The 23,505-nt window shown below is 36.7% G+C and overlaps 2 protein-coding genes across 2 annotated transcripts; both read right to left on the bottom strand.

Moving 5' to 3' along the window:
• Window positions 1-3,858: 3,858 nt before the first annotated feature.
• On the bottom strand, window positions 3,859-9,932 carry LOC107586563 (spermidine synthase-like). The gene is made up of 8 exons (XM_016273986.1): window positions 9,629-9,932; window positions 8,767-8,887; window positions 8,545-8,637; window positions 5,823-5,976; window positions 5,632-5,715; window positions 5,391-5,536; window positions 4,453-4,575; window positions 3,859-4,367 (listed from the first exon to the last, which is right to left on the bottom strand). Exons 1-8 carry the CDS (start codon window positions 9,757-9,759, stop codon window positions 4,350-4,352), a joined length of 870 nt encoding a protein of 289 aa, XP_016129472.1. The 5' UTR covers window positions 9,760-9,932; the 3' UTR covers window positions 3,859-4,349.
• A 694-nt stretch (window positions 9,933-10,626) lies between these two features.
• On the bottom strand, window positions 10,627-22,320 carry smc1a (structural maintenance of chromosomes 1A). Its single transcript, XM_016273940.1, has 26 exons — window positions 22,006-22,320; window positions 20,850-21,038; window positions 20,577-20,689; window positions 20,254-20,457; window positions 19,950-20,188; window positions 19,190-19,448; window positions 18,947-19,087; window positions 18,785-18,867; window positions 18,055-18,154; window positions 17,862-17,969; window positions 17,555-17,740; window positions 17,277-17,456; window positions 17,042-17,188; window positions 16,384-16,521; window positions 16,110-16,226; window positions 15,913-16,019; window positions 15,688-15,829; window positions 15,430-15,575; window positions 15,027-15,180; window positions 14,819-14,929; window positions 14,577-14,733; window positions 12,282-12,436; window positions 12,017-12,168; window positions 11,858-11,927; window positions 11,647-11,757; window positions 10,627-11,421 (listed from the first exon to the last, which is right to left on the bottom strand). Exons 1-26 carry the CDS (start codon window positions 22,112-22,114, stop codon window positions 11,341-11,343), a joined length of 3,699 nt encoding a protein of 1,232 aa, XP_016129426.1. The 5' UTR covers window positions 22,115-22,320; the 3' UTR covers window positions 10,627-11,340.
• Between the last annotated feature and the right edge of the window lie 1,185 nt (window positions 22,321-23,505).

Below are 23,505 nucleotides of genomic sequence, written 5' to 3' on the forward strand. Positions count from 1 at the left end.
AGAGATTTTGCTACTTGAAATAAAATAAACTTTAACTGAAACGTCTAGGTTACTTGTGTAACCCTCGTTCCCTGAAGGAGGGAACGGAGACGTTACGTCAGTGACTGGTATTCATACCCCTTCATTTTTTTCACGTTTTATGTTATGTTGCTGCCTTGTTAAACTACTTTAAATAACTTTTTTTCCCACATCAATCTACACTCCATACACCATAATGCCAAAGCAAAAAAACAGGTTTGTAACAACTTTGCAAATTTATTAGAAATAAAAAAACTTAAATGATTCCATTGCATAAGTATTATTTCTGGGACAGTTGAAATTTCGCTCAGGAGCATTCATATTGTTTGTAGATGTTACTACACTTCGAGTGGCGTTAACCTGTGGCAAACTCATTTGAATGGGTATGATTTTGAAAGGCACACAACCTCTCAATAAAAGGTCTAACAGCTGAAAATGCGTATTAGAGCAAAAACCAAGCCCTGAGGTCAAAACCACTGCCTGTAGAGCTCAGAGACAGGATTGTGTCAAGCCACACATATGGGGAAGAGTTCAGAAAAAAATTCTGCTTCATTGAAGGTTCACAGATGCATGTAGTCTCTATTATCCATAATGGAAGAAATTTGGAAACACTAGGACTCTTCCTAGAGCTTGGCCTCCTGGCCAAACTGAGCAATCCATGGAGAAGGGCTTTGGTTAGACTGGTGACCAAGAAGCTGATGGTCACTCTAGTTGAGGTCTATGATCATATGTGGAGATAGGAGAAACCTACAGAAGGACAAACATCACTGCAACACTCCACCAATCCAGTCTTTATGGCAATGTGGTCAAACTCAATCCTCTCCTCAGTGAAGACACATGAAAACACACTTGGAATTTGCAACAAAGCACCTAAAGAACTCTCAGATTGTGAGAAACAAGATTCTCTGGTCTGATGAACCTCAATTCCAAGAATCATGTTTGAAGGAAACCAGGCACTGCTCATCACCTGTACAGTAGCATCTCAACAGTAAAGTGTGACGGTCGCAGCCTCACGCTGAGGGGCTGTTTTTCAGCGGCAGGGACTGAGAGACTCGTCAGAGTAGAAGGAAAGCTCAACACAGCAAAATATAGAGATAGCCTTAATGAAACCCAGTCCAGAGTATTCAGAGCCCAAGACTGGGCAGAAGGTTCACCTTCCAACAGAACAATGACCCTAAGCACACAGCAAGAGTTGCTTATAGACAACTCTGTGAATAGCCTTGAGTGGCCCAGCCACAGCCTGAGCTTGAACCCAATCAAATATTTCTAGAGAAACCTGAAAATGTCTGCCAGCCCCCATCCAAGTTGACAGAGCTTGAGAGGTGAAGAGGTGAGAAGAATAATGGCACATAATTGCCAAATGCAGATGTGCAAAGCTTGTCGCATCATATAAAAAAAAAAGACTTGAGACTGTAAAAGACTGCTTCAACTAAGTACTGTGTTAAGGGTATGAATACTTATTTCAGTTTTCTCATTTTAATAAATTTGCAAAGTTGTCACAAATCTGTTTTTTGCTTTGTCATTATTGTGTATGGAGTGTAGATTGATGTGGGAAAAAAAGTTATTTAAAGCAGTTTAACATAAGGCTGCAACATAAAAAATTTGAAAAAAATGAAGGGGTATATATACACATATATATTCAGCTAGTTGCAATATTGCTAATTTTAATTTAGTTTAACTTGATATACTAAAATAATTAAAAACTAAAACTGAAATAAAATTAACAACTATGAAGACATTAAAAAATCTAATAAAAAATGACAAAATCACAACAAAATTACTACAGCTTGAACTAAAATTAAATAAAAACGAATTCAAATGAATTCAAAACGAAATAATTCTATAATAGTATCTCAGTGATAATAAATTGACACTGCTTCATATATCATTCATGAGGCAAAAGTTACTCAGGCTAGTCTAAATAAATAAGATAAATAATCTGCCAAAACCTAGTGGCAACAGAATCAACAACAACAACAAATGTTTTGTGGTTTTACCCTGTGTAATAACTAATAAACGCTGTAATGCAAAGTATGTCCACTTTTTTAAAGTATTTATAGTTGACATAACTATGCATTTTTATAGTTATATTGACTAAAAAGTGGATGTAAAAGGTGAAGGCTCAAAACAATTGAAACAACTTTTTAGGTTTTGTTGGTCTAGAACGGAAGAAACAGCGAAAGGGACATTTGTTGCTACATTTACAATACAATAAGCATATAAAGAGCACAGATAGACACTGTTGACAGCACAAATATTTACCTGCAAAGTGACTCCTGATACTCTTCACAAACATATCCCATACATCATTGCAGTCAAATAATGCCAGGATGTTTGTAGGCCGAATTTAGTGACACTGGCGCCATCTAGCGGATAGAAAGGCACTCTACAATCAAACATTTCATTAAACGTAGGCAAATTGTATAATTACACATAAGATATGAACATTTAATAACAACAAGCTATGTCATGACGGCACAGTAAAGTTAAGCGTAACAAACAAAGGTGAGAGTGTGTGGGGGGCTATTCATACACAGGTGAGCACAATACACACCCTCCCACCACACACTCGGATGCAATCATGAACACATATACCTGCACTCATACAGTAACTGCCTACTTTTATGACCTAATAAGTAAAAATAGACCAAGTATTGAAATGAATGATCAAATCTGAAGACTATTTAATACTGCTGTTTAATAAAACTATTCAAGTGTAAATAATATCATAATTTTGATAAAACATACAAAATAAGGCAGAATCTATATGTAGGCCCAATACACCTTTTGGCACATAACATCTACTGGAGTGGACAGATGTATTTTGTCACCAAAAATATTTAAGACCCACTGAATCTGAATTTAAGACTTTTAAAGGCCTTTTTAAAGGAACACTTTATTTAAGACTTTTTAAGGACTCGCGGCCACCCTGTTTATAGGAAATTAATACATCGTGGTTACATCATTTTTATTTCAAAACAACTTGTGAAAATCACAAAATGAAATTTACACCATAAACATTAAATGGTAAAAGGACAGAGAAACCCTCTTCCATACTGTTAAACTTGACAAGAGTACAAAATAGTTTGTCCTATGCAACTATCCTTAAAAGATCCTTAGCTATCCATTAAATACGCTGTTCTTTTGTCATAAATTATACCTCCATACTTATATTCAATATTAAGACAATGTCTCAGTCTTATAGTGTTCCTAATGTTAAAAGACACATCAAAATCATTCCATCATACAGAGTCCATCATGATCATGTGTTTGCAATACATTATAGCATATCACTCAAAAAGGCTGCATACCAAACACTATTTGCACTACAAAAAAAAAAATCACATCATGTAATGAGACACGTCACCCACAGAGCCCATATGCCACCTTCAAAGGCTAAGGAAAAACACAAACCATTTATGTTAGATAATATTAACTGCAGAAAATAGCTTCCAGTTTTGCTAGTTACTGTAAAGCATCTTCTGTATAAACTTTAGAGTAACAGTTTTAGAAATTATAGCAATATTTAATTGACCCATAATATAAAACCTTAAAGGGATAGTTCACCCAAAAAAAATGAAGATTCTGTCATCATTTACTCACCCTCATGTCGTTCCAAACCTGTATGAGTTGCTTTCTTATGTTGAACATAAAAGAAGATATTTTGAAGATTGCTGGTAATCGAACAGTTGGTGGTTGCCATTGACATCCATAGTAGGAAAAAAAATACTATGGAAGTCAATGGCAACCACCAACTGTTTGATTACCAGCAATCTTCAAAATATCTTCTTTAGTGTTCAACATAAGAAAGCAACTCATACAAGTTTGGAACGACACGAGGGTGAGTAAATGACAGAATTTTCATTTTTGGGTGAACTATCCCTTTAATACAGCATGTTAAGAAAATCTATAAATGTTATTGACCTGAAGTCTTCGAAAGGGTTTATAGAGTAGATATGCAGTTTATTTAAAATACCTGCATGCTTCTTTAAGTATCGCTGCACTCTTTTTTTCCATACTTAACACGAGTAAAAGAAAGACTGTGGAATCTGTCACAGAACATGCATGATTGTCTGTTTACACAGTTCTGAAAGTTTGATGTGGGAAACAGAATTGTAAAAGGAAACGAAAAAACAACTCATAAGACTTGACAGAAGCACTGATGGAACTGGACAGACGAGCAGAATTTCCCTACAGAAGGCATTTGCACTTGTCCATTAGCAGTCCATTGACGGAGAGGGATGAGGTGTGGGAGCTACTGCAGCTGTAGTGAGGGTTTTGTTCTGCTTTCACAGAAGGCAGTGTGTTGACAGTGGCACCCATGAAGTCATTTACGCTTCACTTAGTACCTGTATAAACAGCGGGTCATTTAATATTCCTTAGAAAGGCAAAGTAAAGAGCACAATTAATTGAAAACAATAGGCTGTCTCTCACCTTTCTGGCAAATTCTGGGAGGATGAATGCAGCACGGTGGATTTCAGGATTGTAATATTTTAGGTTCATGCTCTCAATCTCATCTCTTGGTAGTTCTCGTAATGGCTCACGGAAATTTGTTTTCTGCAATAAACACATGAATTAATTTACTAACTGACCTCGTGGAAGTCGTGGACTAATGGTTAGAGAGTTGGACTCGTAACCTAAAGGCACCGAACCCCCAACTGCTCCCCGGGCGCCGCAGCATAAAAAAATGGCTGCCCACTGCTCCGGGTGTGTGTTCACGGTGTGTGTGTGTGTGTGTGTGTTCACTGCTGTGTGTGTGCACTTGGGCTGGGTTAAATGCAGAGCACTAATTCCTAGTATGGGTAACCATACTTGGCCACATGTCACGTCACTTTAATGATATTATTATTATTACCATCATTATTATACTATAAATACACAATTTTTTTGTGCTCACCAAGGCTGCATTTATTTGATGAAAACTAAAGTAAACAGTAATATTATTACAATGTAAAATAACTGTTTTTCTATTTCATATATTTTTAATTTATTCCTGTGACAGCAAAGCTGAATGTTCAGCAGCCATTATTCCAGTGTTCAGTGTCACACAATCCTTCAGAAATCATTCTAAAATGCTGAAACCAGTTGTTCTGCTTTATGTTTTTGTAGAGACTGAAAATACCTTTTTTCAGGATTATCTGATGAACAGAAAGTTCAAAATAACAGCATTTATTAGAAACCTTTTGTAACATTATGAATTGACTTTACTGTGATCAATTTGGCATTCTTGCTTAATAAAACATAAATTTTTCAAAAAAATTTAAAAAAAACTTACTGATCACAATCTTTTAAACAACAACATGTATAAAAGCAATAACAGGAATTGTAAAGCTATTCAATCAAAAGCAGCATCATTGAATGTTAAAACTAACCGGATTTTTACTGCAAAGCATGAAGCCGATTTGTCCACTTGGATATGTTGGAATGGTGCAGTATGCATAGTCTACAACAGGAAAGAGGGTCTTACAGAAGGTCCGCATTTCCTTGATTAGCTCCAAATGCAACCACTGACACTCTCCTGTGAAATTACAAGCAAAAATTACAAACTTGCCAAATGCATGCCATTCATATTCTTAATTTTGAGCTTTTTTGTAAGTTTGCAGTTATATTAACCTTGACAACAAAGAATTCCCCCCTCACAAAGTGCCGTTTTCATGAGCTGATAGTATGACTCTTTGAACAAGCTTTCAGCCGGACCTGTGACAGGGTCAAATGAACACCATGTTTTGTCTGGGAGTCAATAGCTACATCATTATTTACCAATGCAAAGAAGAAACTTCAACGCCACACATTGGGCTGCATACCGACAGGGTCTGATGAGTCTGTGATGATGATGTCAAAAGCATCCTGATTCTTTTTCATAAATTCAAAGCCATCACCTACATGCAGAGTAAGTTTGGGGCTGAAGAAGCCTTTTGCCATTCCAGGGAGGAATTTCTTGGAGACATTTATTACATCCTGTGGGAAAACATAATCCATGAAATTAATCAGCTTGTTAAAGCAAGAAATAATTTTAAGAAAATGGCAAAACCTTCAGATATGCTGGAAAATTAATTTCCAGAGTGAGTTTCTGATACCTTCATACATGTGTCATACATCAAGACTAAATACGAGAAGATTAATCAGACTTGACAAGACTTCAGACAAATTTTTAAAAATATATTTAAATACATGAATTAAAAAAATGAGAAAAAGAAACTTCAGCACAGAAGCATGAGGAGACAAATGAGTAGATGGAAAACTATTCTATATCCTTTGATGCAAGATTTATTCATGTTTAGAAGTCTCTAATACCGCTGCGTTTATTTGATTTTTTTAAAATACAGTAAAAACAGCAATATTGAAAAATATGATTTGAATTTAAAGTTTTGTATTTTAATACATTTTAAAATGTAATTTATTCATGTGATGGCAAAGCTGAATTTTTAGCAGCCATTGATAGTCTTCAGTATCACACGATCCTTTCATGAAGTCACAAAGTTTGGGGTCGGGAAGATTTTTTTTATGTTTGTGAAAGACGTCTCTTAGGCTCACTAAGGCTGCATTTATCTTATCTAAAATACAGTAAAAACAACAAGATTGTGAAATGTTACATTTTAAATAACCATTTCCAGATTAATATTATATTTAAAATATTATAAATTAAATATAAATTACACTTAAATGTAATTTTTTTCCCTGTGATGGCAAAGCTGAATTTTCAGCATCGGTACTCTAGTCTTCAGTGTCACATGATCCTTCAGAAATCATTTTTAATATGCTGATTTGATGCTCAAGAAACATTTATTATCAATGCTGAAAACAGTTGTAAATATATTTACTGTCATTTTTGATCAATTTAATGCATCCTTGTTGAATAAAAGTATTATTTACTTTATTAATGGGATAGTTAACCCAAAAATGATAATTCTGTCATTAATTACTCACCCTCATGTCATTCCAAACCCGTAAGACCTTCGTTCATCTTCAGAACACAAATTAAGATATTTTTGAAACAAAAATAATAATTCATCTTACAATTCTTCTCCCCCGAGTTACGTCTTCCACCATTTTAAAGAGTATCACAACGCATACGCACGCTTTCCTCTAAGCATAAACAACGCTGATTACGCATATTATGTTCATGCACGTGCTTTCTCCCCCGAACATAAACAGCGCTGATTACATCGATTACGCTCTTGGGTACTCTCCAAAATGGCGGAAGACGTAACTCGGGGGAGAAGAATCGTTGAATAAATTGTTATTTTAGTTTTCTTTGCGCTCAAAAAGTACTCTTGTAGCTTCGCAAAACTGAAGTTGAGCCTCTGATGTCACATGGACTGTTTTACCGATGTCCTTACTACGTTTCTGGACCTGGGAACATTACAGTTGCGTTGCTGTCTAAGCAGGGTCTGGAGCTCTCACATTTCATCAAAAATATCTTAATTTATGTTCCGAAGATGAACGAAGGTCTTACGGGTTTGGAACGACATGAGGGTGAGTAATTAAAGGGTTAGTTCACCCAAAAATGAAAATTAGCCCATAAATTACTCACCCTCAAGTCATCCTAGGTGTATATGACATTCTTCTTTCAGACGAATCCAGTCGGAGTTATATAAAAAAAGTCGTCTTTGATCTTTCAAGCTGTTTAATGCCCCTCAGCGGGGGTTGCATGCATCAGTTAAAAAAAAAAAAAGTTTAATAAAAAGCGCCCATCCATAAAAAAAAATAAATAAAAAAAAAGTGTCTCACACGGCTCCGGGAGGTGAACAAAGGCCCCCTGTAGTGAATCAATGCATTTTTGTAAGAAAAATATTCATATTCAAAACATAATAACCACTTTAATGTAGTTTGCGCCAACAGTCCTACACAGAAGCAGCTCCGGGCGGATGGCGTATGAGGTCAGTGCTACGCATTGCACTGTTAACAGGAGCAAAGGAAGCAACGTTTCCTTACTTTAGCAAAGGAAAACCAGTCTCCTCTTGGCTTATATCGAAAACCTCCAACATTCTTCTTTGCAAATCCTTGTTTTGTACTTCTAATAAGTGACCATTGTTTTGTTTTGATCTCTCCGCTGCGTTTCCGCGTTCGTCACTTCTGAGCGGCGCATGCGCAAAGCTGGACTCATATGTCATCCGCCCGGAGCTGCTTCCGTTTTCAACTGCTGGCGCAAGCTACATTAAAGTGATTATTGTGTTTTGAATACGGATATTTTTCTTACAAAAACGCATCAATTCGCTACAGGGGGCCTTTGTTCATCCCCCGGAGCCGTGTGACAGTTTTTTTAATGGATGGGTGCTTTTTTATTAAACTTCTTTTGGACTGATGCATGCAACACCCGCTGAGTGGCATTAAACAGCTTCAAAGACCAAAGACAAATTTATATAACTCCGACTGGATTCGTCTGAAAGAAGAAAATCACCTAGGATGACTTGAGGGTGAGTAATTTATGGGTTAATTTTCATTTTGGGGTGAACTAACCCTTTAAGCTTACCAACCAAAATCTTTTTAATGGAAGCATACATTCAGGATTAAGTGGATACAAACCTCATCAATTTCACACTGAACAACAGATTCTACCAGTGGATGCTTGACAACCTCCCTCAGGACACCACCGTCTCCTCCACCAATGATGAGAACCTCACGAAAGGAATGGGGAAAAACAACTAAACCAAAGGAAAATACTGTAGCATACAGAAACTAAGCACCCAAACAGTTTCAGTTCTTCCAAATCACATTTATACGGTGAACAAAAATGAAACCAGTTACCTTCTTTGGGCAAGAGTGGCAGCAGAGAGGTAGATTGGCTATCATTTCTTGATAAGAAAATTCATCTCGTTCTGTGCATTGGATGACTCCATCCAAAACCAGCACATTTCCATATGTTTTACTGCATGAAGAGAAGCAATAATGATCATTTTCATACATTAAACATGTGGAGAGAAACAAAACAGACCCATTTAAAGTATTCTTAAGTGTGGACTAAGCACTGCAACCAAGCATGTGTGATTTAAAATGACAGCTGACAGCTCTGGCCTCTCATCACATTTCCTATTGGGCTACACAATGCATATGCAAATGCATTTGATTGATTTTCAGGGCAGAGATAATAACAGCAACTCTAAATTTGCATTTACAACTGTTTGAATGTCTCTAATTGCAATCTACTGCCTTGAGCCAGTGTGTAGATCACCAATACAGCACGAATAAGTGTTTAAATGGCTAATAATGGCCATGGACACGTTGTCAAATAAATGTTCTTTTCATTTTCTAATGTACCACACAATTATGGGCGCAAATATTAGCGTAACTATTTATATTTTTTTAAGTTTTGACATCAGAATTGGTGCAGAGTAATGTTTTGCTAGTAGAAAATGCGATCTCATAGTTTGAACTCTCAGTGCCACGCCAGACATACAGCAGGCGATGCAGTTAGCAGGCTAGCTTCAGCCACCCACACAGCAAGACACCCATAAGCCAACGTGCTTTCTGAATGGACACCTCCGAGAAAAGTGAGGAAATCACAGCACTATCTCCATCAGCTGTGACCGACAGCTTCACTTACGCGCTGCCAGAAAACACTGTAAGTTAGCGAACATGCTAATTTAAGCCACTCTGCAGCAGGACTCACCTTTTAAAAACCATTACATCCTGGTACTTAGATTTTTTATGATACAACGCTTCCTCCACTTGAAGACTCATCGCTTGACCAGGCCATAAAGTGCATGTTTCGGTGAACCACCCGTCTTTAATGTTGTCCATTGCCGGGGGATTTAAATGTAAGCAGCGGTAGGTTGTGAACTTGTGATAGTCTGATCAAACCGGTTCACTGCAAGGTGTTATTACTGGAGAAGAGCTTGAGCGCTCAGCGCCGACTGACACGTTGGGCGTTCTCTGCACCGCAACCGAACCCAAGAAATAAGAGGCGACCAATGGGAGCAGGCTGACGTCATAAACAGGACCCGCATTCAAGATATAACTGCAGACCGGAGATCTCCAAAATGGGGCGGGGTCTTCACGCGCAAAGACTTTCACCATTGGCTCTGGCTCAATTGTAGCATAGTGTATGTAGGAAATCAACACTTTAATTGACACAACCAATAAAATCTTTAGAATCAGCTGTGGGGCGGAGTTTGCACTGAAGTGGATTGAGGGGGAAAATTGCGCATGCGTGTCATGTGCCTGTCTGTCAATGGGAGGAAGCCACGCCCTATTTTGGAGTTCCCGCCCCCATTTGTTCGACTTCATGCAGCACTGCGCAGACCGATCTGTGCTCTGGTTTGTTTATATATTACCACAAGTCCAATTTGTCATGTTATCGGATTTATTTTTTGTTCCATGTAACATTTAGAATGACATTTGGGGCACTTTCCATTAACAGGGTACAAAACAGGCCCTGAAACTGTTCAAAATAGAAGCTTCGAGCTGTTTTACTTTTATTTTTCAACAAATGTGTTTTTCATGCTAATGTAATTTTTTTAAGACATAAAACTACATTATGAGATTAACTGTCAAAATTATGACATACTAATTAATAATTATAAGATAAAAAGTTGAAATTATGAGATAAAAAGCCAAAATTATGAGATGTCATCATTTTAATTAAACAGTCAAATTTTGATGTCATAATTTTTCATTTTCCAAAGCATGATTTTTTTTCTTATGTGGATGAAATAGGGTTCTATGGGGGGAAAGGAGATGATGTTTGGAAAATGTTGATCATCAAGCTCAGAAAACCCAACTAAGTTTTATTTCGAGATGGCTTATTTTTATTCTCTAGGGGGCTTCCAATTTTGGGGAATTATTGGGGGGGGGGGGGATCATGGGAATTATGCTTCTAATCCTGCACAAATGTCATAGAACAGCAAAGTATTCAATATTTGTGGAAAGTGCCATGAGCACATTACATAAGCTCTTATTTTCAGTTTGAATACATTTTACATAACACATTTTCCCACAAAGACAGAAAAGAAAAAAAAAATTATCCACATGGTACTGAATGAACGGATCATCCACAAGGCAAACTTTACAGTAGGCAGCTAAAATGTTCTCTGTTGATTCAGTGCAGACAAGACATTAGCCATATGTAAAATCACTCTAGACAGTCCAGTTGACTGAACATGAAAAGCTGTTCACTTGTATCTAATATTCACAGAACACAGAATATTAATACTTACACAATCATGCACACTATTTGGAATACAGTACAGCAGACAATATAGCAACATTCTGTATTTAAATAAAAAAGCATCTTTGTAAACATCTATGATTATAATCATGTTTTCAAAAGATATGACTGGTCGTTCTCTCAGCTGTCTTCCAATAAATTTACATCAACTCAACCTAATCATTAGGATTGGGATTGGCATCAGGATACTGGGAAAGATCAAAGGTCAGCACCTTACTGATGACACAATCTCCTTGCTGTGAAATGAAAAGATTCGATTTATTATTTACTTTAAAAAAAAAATCAACATAATACTTAACTGAAAAAGACAACATTTAAAAATTCTAAACAATTTACTGCAGTCTCTAAGTCACTGTGTACAATATTGATAGGTTGGGATGGGTTTTATTTGAATGGAACTCTTGCATGTGTCAACTACTTTTGTTACGTAAGATTTATATGACCATTGTTGAAAGACAAACCTCAGGGTAAACTCCTATGAGGGAATCAGCTTTTGTGTAGAACTCCTCTTTCAGAGAGATAACGACAGCCTGGAAATTCTGGACTGACTGGTCCTTTATGTAATTGGCCACCTGCAAAGCAAAAAGTTAAATAGATTTCATATTGATGCCATTCAGTTCAGTTGTAAGCACACATTTGCATTTGAAAGAGGCCTTCCTACAACACACACACCTTGCCAATGTTCGTGTTATCCAAAGCAGCATCAATCTCATCCAGGACAAAGAAAGGTGCAGGCTTGTAGCTATAAGGGAACAAAGATGCAATTTTTTAATTAGAGGGCAAAACATACAAGTTTACTTTTAAATATTTTTTTATAGATCTTTGTTGCACCTGTGAATGGCAAAAAGAAGAGCTAAAGCTGCCACAGTCTTCTCTCCTCCAGACAGGTTGTCCATGGGTCTGAATCTCTTTCCTGGAGCCACACAGTTGTAGTTGATTCCATCTAAGTATGGTTCTTCTGGGTTTTCTGGCCCCAAGAATGCCTGAAAGGATATTAAGTATCCTTAAATTAATTTAAAAAATTCTACTTGTGTTATTGAAGGATTATCTCTTAAAAAGAGTGAGTGAGATCAGAGTTCAGAGTGTTTTTATTAACCTGTGCACTGCTGTTACGTGACAGTGCTTTGTAGATCTCATCAATGTTGGTGGCAACAGACTCAAAACAAGCATTGAAACGGTCAAACCGCTCCTTCTTGATCTGCTCAAACGCCTGTTTGGCTTTCTTTGCTCTTTTCCGAGCAGCTTCGAACTCTGTAAGACACATCAGCATACAGTGGTGTGAAAAAGTTTTTGCCCTCTTCCTGTTTTTTTAATTGTTTGCATATTTGTCACACTTAAAAGATTCAGATCATCAAACAAATTTTAATATTACACAAAGATAACCAGAGTAAATACAAACTGCAGTTTTGAAATTATGATTTCATTTATTAAGGGTAAAAAAGCTGTCCAAACTTGCCTGGCACTACGTGAAAAAGTAATTGCCCCCTAAATCTAATAACTGGTTGTGGTTAGTAGAAACATGTCAGCTGAATTTCATGGATACATAAAAAAGTAGATATTATAGCTATTAGTTGAAGTGAAGTGAAGTGTGGCCAAGTATGGCAGCCACGACTGCCCCCATGTTATTATTTAGGCCAGTGGTTCTTAACCTTAGATGGTTTAAAATTATTCAAAATAAAATACAAAAGAAAGAAAGAAAAGCTTTAAGATGCAAACCAACATCATATTTCCTATTTTAATTTGCTCCTTGTCACGAGTCTAGCCTCGTTCTAGCCTCGTCTAGCCTGATAGTGAGTGGTTCCTCCCACTCACTATCAGAGGGCTTCCTCATCTGAGTACTGACTTTATCACCCCTGACTCGATCTCCTATAATCCCCGTACCTGGAACTGATTACCACCTCACCTGTTCCCTATTCCCCTAGTCTCGCGTAGCCAGACCTTCAGGCCATGTCCACACGTACATGGGTATTTTTATAAATGGAGTTTCTCCTTCATCCCTTTTAAAAAAAATCTCCGTCCACATGAAAATGCAAAAGCATGCTATGAAGCACTGTCAAGAGAATGCCAAGCATATTCCCCGAACTATTTAAGCAGCACACACTCACACTATCATTGCAAAGTTTTGTTTTGCCTCACCTGACATTTCTGAGCATTTGATTTGTTTCTATTGCCTTGCCTGTGTACGACCCTGGGTAGTTTACCTTGTTTTGATCCTTTGCTGCCTGCCTATTGTTTCTGCCTCATTTGCCTGGAGTTTATTTTTTGATTGTTTGCTGCCTGCCCTGACCTTCTACCTGTTTTTCGAAAATGACTCTGTTTTGCCTTGGCCACTGATATTGCTAGTGACCAACCCTTGCCTGTTTGTATTACTACTGTTGATTTTAATAAAGCCACAAATGGATCCCAACTCCGCTGACTCTTCGTTACAGTCCCTAAGGATTATTTTAATTTGAATGATAATTTCCTAATTTATTAATAATTTATCATCTTTTATTAAAATGTATTATAATTATTGTAATATATTGTCACTCCAAATTTCTGTAAATAAAAATGTTGTCATTAAAGCTTAGTCATTACAGAAGTTTTAAAAAATATCTTAAATGGGGAACTTTTGATTATTGTTTTGGTCAGTGGGGGGCCATGGAGCCAAAAGGGCTGAGAACCACTGATTTAGACTCAATAGGGCCTTTCGCACCGTGGGAACCTTTTCATAGTACCAGAACTAATTGTGGAACTACCCACTTTTTGGTCTAACCAGCACAACTGGTACTAATCGTGACGTATGTAGACATTGATTGGCCAAACGCGTACGAAAACGCCCTCATCCGCCATGATTTAAAACGTTGTGTAAACATACTGTAAACATTGTCAACTTATTTCGCAATTATGGAGAACAGCGATAGATGGACGGACGCTGAAGTGCAGGCACTTGTAGCAAATGTAGCACTGCCAGTTGTCGTTGGAGATTCTTAGTCCTCCTTTCCGTTCTTTTAATCGCTTTACGTATACGTCGACTTTCCATGTCCATTATTGTGAAACCTGCGAGACACAACAAAAACACAGCTCCGATCACAGCGTCCTCCATCCTCCTGTTGTTAATGTTGTTCTTCTTTGTTTCTGTTGTTGAATGCCATGCACAAATGACGTCGCTGTCGACCGGCTTACGTCACTTCTTAGTACACACTGTCGGTGCAAATGCAACCCTTTAAATGGTACTGGGAAATAGTTCGCGCAAAATCGTCCCAGTACTTTAGTACTGTACATTTAGTTCTGGAACTAAAGTGGTGCGAAAGGCCCTAATGTGTCCCCCAGACACTATTCTGAAGGTTACAGGTAGACTACTCAGGTCAAGATTAGCTACAGGCAGATGAGCCTGGACTTCTGGGCTCACCATCACTGGTCTCCTGGAACTTGTCTCTAACACTCTCAAGTTTCTCCATGGCCTTCATGTTGGGAGCGCTGATTCTCTGCAGGATACTCTGCTGCTCGTTCAGCCTCTGCTGTAGAGTGTTCATCTCTGCCTTGATCTCTTCTTCTGACAGAGCATCCTATAGAACAGTTTTACATCACTTTTGATTGTTCCGGGTTGCTTGTTAAACAACAAATTCATAATGTTTCATCAAATAAAATTACCTTGAGGTCCTCATTCAAGTTGCTGTAGTCGATCTCTATGAGGGCCTCTTTGGCATGGACAGAGCTTGATGCCTTCGGGCTGCTGATCGTATCCTCAACTTGAGAGCTTCCCTATGCAGACAGATCAGTATGTATGTCTGCACTGGCAAAAGCAGTATGTGTGAGTGTGTAGGAACATATGTTCAGAAAAGTGTATGTTTGTCTGTACCTCTCCCTGGCTGATGTCATCCATTGTCCCTGATTTGAGTGGCAGTTTGATGTCCTGCATCTTGCAGGCTTGCAATAAGTTGTGTCTGTCACTGCGTTTCTGTTCCAGTTTGGTCTCAATGGCAGTTACTTCCTTCTGCAGCTGGGTCAGCTCTCTAATATTACATATATTTCACGGAATCCCACAATAATATTTTTTATTAATGGCACAAGCTAATTTATTTTACAAGCAAAACTATTTTTAATTTATAATTGATTTAATATTAATTTATTAGTAGTAATAATAATGATAAAGTTAATATTTTAAGCTAATATTATAAATGTATATGTCTGTGCTTGCAATATATATATATATTTTGAGAACATCTAAAGAATTGAAAAAAATAAACATGATTGTTTCTCACTTGTTGGCAGACCCTAGTTTCTTGCGGATCTCCTCCATCTCTCTGTTCTTGTCATTTACCTCTCCCTTCTTAGTGAGATGCTGGTTCTTCAGGTCCTGTAGCTGTGCCATTGTCTCATCAATGATCTTCATGTGCCTGTGTTCCTCCTGAGGTGGTGGGGGAACAACATACTGTTTAGTTTTTCATGCTTAAAAGATTCCACTGATCTATGCTCTGCTTGTCAAAACTTTTTACTCCTCCCCTATTCTCCCCTATCACCTTTTTAAGTCTTTCAATCTCATTCTCGTCCTTCTTTACAGTCTGCTCCCACATCATCACTTTCTCCTGGTCCTCCTTCAACTGGTTCTTCTCATAATCAAGCTGAATGGCCAGACGGGTCTTCTGTGTCTCAAACTCCAGCCTAGAATTGCAGTATAACACAAGCTAGATCATGGCAGTCCACTTAGTAGCTGATAACTCGTATAGTGTCCTTAAGAGGTTTACCGTTTTTTGGCAATCTCATTTTGCCTCTTCACTTTTTCCTCTTCAAACTCTCGGATATTTCGCACACCAATCTCCTGGCAGAATTCAACAAAGACCTCATCCTCCACCTATGAATGACCATAATATATAATAATTATTAGAGCATTAAAGATCTTTGACAGCATTTGAAACATCTTAATTTTCTCCAAAGCTCTTACCAGGTTCATACGGTCTCTTAACTCTGTAATGTCCCTCTCTCGTGATTGGATGATTCGTTTGATGTCATTGATTCGTGGGCCGAAATTTGCCAGCTCACTCTCCAACTTCGATTTCTCCTACAAAGACATAGATGTATTTTGAAAAATGCATGGTAAAACCAGTGAATTCATTAGAAACCACCTGTAATTTTATCTTGAAAAAGTTTAGGACATGATTATGATTCTCTACATTTTGATGTCATGTCTTGACCAAGGCGTTGTTTCTGAGGTGTACCTGCATGTTCAGGGAGAGGTGGCGGGTTTTGGTCTGTTCCAGATCACTCTGAGAGTATTTCAGTCTCATCTGCAGACCGTGAGCCTGAGACTGGACCTGCCTGAGCTCTGCCTCCTTTCTCTTTGCCTTCATTTGTTCCTGAGTAGACAAAAATTAGATGTAAAACTAGCTTGATAAAAAAAAAAAAAAAGTCTGTCATGTGATCAAGATTAAAGATTAAAGGATCAAGATAATTTGAACTAATTGTGATTATCTGCACAAACCACAATTATTGTGCACATATTAAATTCCAGACACATGAGACCACACTGAAAATTTTACTTTTAGTTTAAATTAAAATAGAGAAAACACAATTTGTACGATTTCAAAACTTTCTCAGCAAATTATATACATTATATTATTACAAATAAATGGTTATTATTATTATTATTATATTATTATCAATAAAGATATAAAATATTTACATTGTTTTAATATATTTACAAAATTGTTTTATTTAGAAAATTATTAGTATTTTCATATTTATACAACTTGCCTAATTTGTGATAATTTATTTTACAATTTTATAGAATTTATATTTCATGCTCGTGACGGCCCGAAATTATTCTAAATTTTCCAGCTGTGTGCGAAGCTTCTCTTTAGTTCTTTTGTATGTCACCTTCAATTCCTCTGTTAGTTTCTCTTTCTTTTCCTTAAGTTTGTCCACAGCTTTCTCGTCCCAACGCCGAGCCTTTGCTTTCAAGTCGCTAGCTCCTCCAGAGATCACACCTGACTTTTGGAAGAGAGTTCCATCCAAGGCCACGGTCTGTAAAGGAGCGAGACAGAATAGAAGATGAATAGTTTGTTATCTTTTGATATGTGTTTTATATTCAACTTATATGACATATTTAAACCTTATGACGGTATGGTCCTCCAAAGGCGATCCTGCGAGCGTCCTCCACATTCTCACACACTAAAGCATTGCCACAGGCATACTGAAGGGCTTTCTTTATGTGTGGCGGCTCATAGCGGATCACATCGATCACTAGTTTTGCCCCCCTAAGCTCTCTCAGTTTCTCATCTGTAGGTTTCACCTTGAGGGAGAGAAGCACATGTCTAGTGAAATAGTTCACCCTTTAGATGGAAAATTCAGACCTCAGCTCTTGAATTGTTTATTAAAATCGGTCTGTACCTCCAAATAGTCAAGAGGCAGAAAGGTCTCCGGTTCTCCTCTTTGCTCTTTAATGTACTGGATGCAATCTCTGCCGGTTTTCTCTGAGTCCACAATAATGGCGTCCATGTTTTTTCCCAGGACTTTGGTCACTGCAATCTGGTATTTCTTCTGGGTGGGCTGGCATAAGTCGATCAGTCTGCCATACTGTTTGGATAAAGGGATTTATGTGGAAATGAGAAAAATCAGTGAAAGCTTTTTGTGGACATCTTACAAGCTTCTGCTGCAAGCTTAAATTGAAAATGTGTCTATACACACAGCAACTCACCACTGAGCCAGGGTAAAGCCTTTTAATGCTCTCCATAATTTCAGCTTTGCGCTGTTGACGGCTGTTCTCCTGCCTGTCAATGCGAGCATCTCCAAGCTGCTCCATCACCTGTGACCAGAATCATCTCAGCAGTGAAAAGTCAGGTCTTGGTGAAATAATGTACCTAAGAGTATGAGCAAATGTGTATTTGTACTTGGTTTAACTCCATGTTTATCTCATCAATCCTTCTTTTGGCCAGCTCCACTTCCTCAGTCAGTTCCTCTTCCATACGCCTCTGTTCATCCAGAGACTGTCTGGTGAGAGAGAAAAAAAACGGTAAAAAAAAAAATCAAAGTTTGCCATGCCATGAAACTGAAGGGTGAAGAAAAAGTAAAATAAAGCAACAAGTCCACTAGAGGATTTGCTTTACACTTAGGTATGATGCAAAAAAAAAAGACATATTCATATACACACCATGGCTGTATTTATTTGATACAATATATTGTGAAATATTACAATTTACAGTATTACAAATTAAAATAACTTTTCTATTTAGATATATTTAAAAATGTAATTTTTTCCTGTGATGGCAAAGCTTCATTTTCAGCAGCTATTACTCCAGTCTTCAGTATCACATAATCCTTCAGAAATCATTCTAATATAATTATTTGGTGCTCAGGAAACCTTTCTTATTATTAATGTGGATTCTTTTTCAGCATTCTGTAATCAACAGTAAGTTCAAATGAACATTTGAAATACAAATAATATCTTAAATGAATAAAAGTTTTTTTTCCTCAAAAACAATCACATGTATCATAATGTATATTGTATGTGTTTTCCACATATTGTATAAATATACAGAGAGGTGTACATCAACTTTTTTTTATAACAAGAAAATCTCTTTAGACTTGATGCTATTCATTTTATAATGATCTTTGAAACACCTGCTGGTTGCAATATAGTCCTCCAGCTTTTCAATGCGCTTTTGGTTTTCTTCGATCTCACGAATCTTCTGCTTTATTTTGGCCTGTAATCAAAAAAGAGATCAAACAAATCTGTGTTTTACAAAAGCACAAAAAAGAGTTCACAGTCATTTCTCAATGTACCTCTGTCTCAATTTTCTTCCTCTCCTCTAGATCCAGCCTGTCCTGGTCAGCCTTTTGGTCCCTGTTAAACTTCTCTAGCTCCTGAGCCAAGGTAGCTGCCCGCTTACTAGCCTCCTCCTTTAGCCTGTGATACTGCTTCACCTGAGATAACAGTATGAGTGTTCAATGAAACACTGAAATTTATGGATATACTTGCATTTTTTATTCCAGCTGAAGCGCATCGTGCAGCTCAGTTCGACTGACCTGGTTCTCCTCCAGTGTCAAATCTTGGCCTTGACTCTGTGCCTCCTCTTCCATCCGTTCCTCAAACTCCTGCCTCGCCATCTCCACGGCACCCTGCTCACAGTCCAGTTCCTCTATGTCAGCCTTACGCTTCTTGTACATCTTCTGGGCGTTCTGCAAGGATTTTCGAGCCACCTCCAGCTTCTTAATTTTATGGGCAGTGTTCTCCTTGGCCTTGATATACTGTGGCCGTTTCTGATTCAACTCAGCATCTTTCTCTCTAGACGAGGTTAGATGAATAGTTCTTTAACAAACTGTGACCATGAGTTATAGTTAGCTTATCATAACTAGAATACTTCAAGTTTTCAGTAGAGTCTAATGGCAGGTTATTGTAGTTAACTAAAAACGAAAACTAAAAGCATAAAGAAACATTTTTGTTACTTGAAAAAAAAGGTAAATAAAATAAAATATTAAAAACTTAAAATTATGTTATTTCAGCAAACATTTTTTAATTTCCATTTACTGTGATGTACTAAAATAACTCAAACTGAAATAAAAAAACTACAACAGAAAAACACTTTCAACGACTAAAAAAATGAAATAACGAAAAAACTATTTCAAAATATTCATAAAATATATAATAGTATCTCAATGATACTAAAATAACACTGGTATCTAATGCCACATTGAAATTGTTATTTTTAATTTAAATTAAAATAGAATTATATAGTTATTTCCATGTGTAGAATAATATACTGTATATATAGCACCCATCACTCACTTTATCTCCTTCTCCACATTCTGCTGATCCCTCATCATTCTTCCCAGCTCTTTCTTCTTTTCCTTGAGCTCTTCCTCTACGTGATCCATCTTCTTCCTGTCCTTCTCAATCTCACGGTTGCGTTGAGACAACTCTCGGTTCAGCTTCTCGATCTCCGCCTCATTATGGTAGAGTTTAAAGAGCTGTAGCTGAACATGAGCCCTGACCACCTCATCCTTTAGTCTCTGGTACCTCTCAGCCTGAACAGAGAGCAAAAGTTCAACTGTGGAATTGTGGTCAAATGAGATGTAGCAAAATAGTTTACCTCCTCTTTTTCCTGTTTGGCTTCTTTGCGCTCTGCTGCGATGTTCTTCTTCCTGTGATAGTTGAACTGTGTGTCCTCTTCTGCTTTCACCATCTCTTTCTTTCTGCGGTCATACTCCTGGGCCAGCTCACCAGAGCGGGAGATCTCCTCAAACAAAGTGGTCCTCTCTTTAGGATTCTTCATGGCTATGGACTCCACTGCACCCTGCACAAAAAAAACACAAGGACATACGAAATCTGTTACACTGACTCAAAATATCTAATTCAGGTTTTCTTATATTTTCTATAATACTGGAAACAACAGGAGGTCATGTGCATGTTTACCTGGAACACAAGAAAATTTCTGGCCTTAATAAGGATACCCAGTTTTTCTAGCTCCTCACTGTACTCTGAAAGCCCGACCACCTTATTGTTGATTCGGTACTCTGAGGAGGAACCTGAAACATAAAAATAGTTAGTCTCACAGGATAAAAATGATTCATAGAACTAGTAAATAACACAGAAAAAAAACCTTTTGGGGGGTTTTCTTACTATTATGAAGTTGTAACAACTTTCAGGAATGCAACTCATTTAGTAACTTTACTTTTTAACATTTACCAATGATAACCCGTGTGAAGGTGCATTCATCTCCATTGTCCTCGCAGTACACCATGCTCACAAAGGCACGGTTGGCTGCTGGTTTTCCCACTGGTGCTCCATGGATGAGATCCTTTAGGGTTTTAACACGCAGGTTACTGGTCTTCTCCGCCAATACAAAACTGATGGCATCCATAAGGTTTGACTTCCCTAGAGAGCAGTGATTTTAGGTATAGAGTTAGAGGAGTGCATTATCATTTTTGAGGTTTATTATTTGACATTTTAAACAGGACTCTAGTGTCTTGGTAAGGCTAATTTCAGTTATGTATCCTAAATACAATTAAATCATATTTTTGTATAATTCTTTTAATAATTTGACAAAACTAAATCTTGACTAGAAATTATGCACAATAAAACATTCTGTTAAAATGTATATTGACCTTGGGGTTTTTTCCTGTTCATTTTTTGAATTTTTTTTCACACATCACATAAAAGTACACAACATTTTGAAATAAATTGAGGGGCAATAGTAATATTTGAAAGAATAAATTGCTAATAATAATAATAACAATTTTGAACATAATATAAGTATATTTTGAAAAATGAAAATCACATGTTTTAATTATATTTAATACAAAAAAGTGTGACTTTTGTCCCCTTGGTAAACAAGTATACAAAGCTTTGGAATTAATCAAAGGACAAAATAATTTAACATTTAATTTTTTTTGAACATTTAAATAAACATTAAATATATGGAAATATATATATATTAAAATTTTACTTGAAAATTAATATAAAAAATTTGTATTGAAAATGAAAATTAGTAGCAAAACAAATGATGAAGGCATCTTTATTTTTCTTTTCTTTTTTTACACATACAAGTAGTCAAAGCTTTAGAATTAATTGAGGGACAATGCTATTTGTGAAAAATTTTAATGACTTTAAGCATGTAATATGAATTAATTTTAGGTTAACATTTGAAAATTGGTTGCAAAAGAAATGGGGGGAGGGAGGGGGGGTAAATAAAATAAAAAATATATACACTCGATTTTAAAAATAAAAAATGTAGCCATAGCGAAATCCATTATAATGCAGCGTGCACACTAGACACATGCAGCAGCTGCATCCCTGCAGTCCACCGTACCCGCAGTGCATTAGCACCTGAGATAACACTTACCAGATCCATTTGGTCCGATTATTGCTGTAAATTTGTGAAACGGTCCGATTATTTGACGTCCTTTGTAAGATTTGAAATTTTCAATCTCGATCAGTTTTAAATATCCCATGCTGTCTGGTTTCTCTCAGGAGAGGGGTGTCAGATTGATGCCCTGTACAGTCTTTGTGGCGATGCGTTTACCTAGACGTTGTTTGGCGGCGGCAAATCGGATTTAAAACGAATTGGCAACTAGATATGTTAGGATACATATCATCTTTCAGAGGTTAAACCTCAGAAATAATAATAATCTGACAAAAAAATAATCTCGTGTACACGCCCCCTGTCTAGAGCAGAATGCAGGCAAAATAAAAGTCCTAGAGCTAAGGGGAGTTTCGAATGAATTCAGGCCACTTTTGGTAGTTCATGTGAATTTGTGAAGCAAAACCAACACTGTAAAGAAAGAAAAATATGTATTTTTTAAATAAATATTTCCCTCCATAAAATTAGACTTTTTTCCCGCACACGTTTTGTTCATTAAAATATAATTCCAGCTTGTATAAATCCAGGCTACTGAATATTAAATATTAAGAACTGACATTATAAACTTATTGACATCACCCCAATGATTAAATACTGATAGCTGAGATTAGAATTAAAGGGAGCTGTTCATGGTACTGAAACTCGCACCACCACTAAAAATGTGCCTGGTTACAATCTTTTAAAAATATTTTATTAAAATAATAATAATAATAATAATAACAAAAAAAATGAAATAATTATATATATATAAAAATGAGAATGAAAATGAAAATGAGAAATATTGCCTTGCAGCTTGCTGGAATGGCAGAGGATCCCCAAATCCAGGTGTGAAAAACTTGTTGCATCTTTCCTAAAAAGACTCATGGCTGTATTAGATCAAAAGGGTGCTTCTACTAAATACTGAGCAAAGGGTCTGAATACTTAGGACCATGTGATATTTCAGTTTTTCTTTTTTAATAAATCTGCAAAAATGTCAACAGTTCTGTGTTTTTCTGTCAATATGGGGTGCTGTGTGTACATTAATGAGGAAAATAACTGTAGTTTATCAGTAATCCTAAAAAATAACACTGAGCCAAACACACATGCTAAACAACAACAACTTACTTACACATAGTAAGAAATGGTTATAAAAACTGAAACAGAAGTGAAACAAGTAGCAGGAAAGAGGAGAAATAAAAAGCGATACTTATCCTTTGCCGGTGTCCTGCCCGGTGGAGTCGATGGTCTTTACACCAATTATATATATATATATATAAAATGGTATACATTTTTATTTCAGTTTTAGTGATAGTTATTTGAGTAAATAAAGGTAATGAAAATGAGAAATATTGCCTTGCAACTTGCTGAAATAACATAATTTGTATGTTTTATTTTATTTCGGTTAACGTTAATTTTATTTCAGCTGTTTCACGTAAGGTTTTATGTTTAGTTACCTATAATAACCCTGGTTTGGAAAACTAAAGAATTTGTATAATTTTGCAT

The sequence above is a fragment of the Sinocyclocheilus grahami genome, unplaced genomic scaffold (assembly GCF_001515645.1).
Source record: "Sinocyclocheilus grahami isolate Dianchi unplaced genomic scaffold, SAMN03320097.WGS_v1.1 scaffold83.1, whole genome shotgun sequence".
NCBI lineage: Eukaryota > Metazoa > Chordata > Actinopteri > Cypriniformes > Cyprinidae > Sinocyclocheilus > Sinocyclocheilus grahami.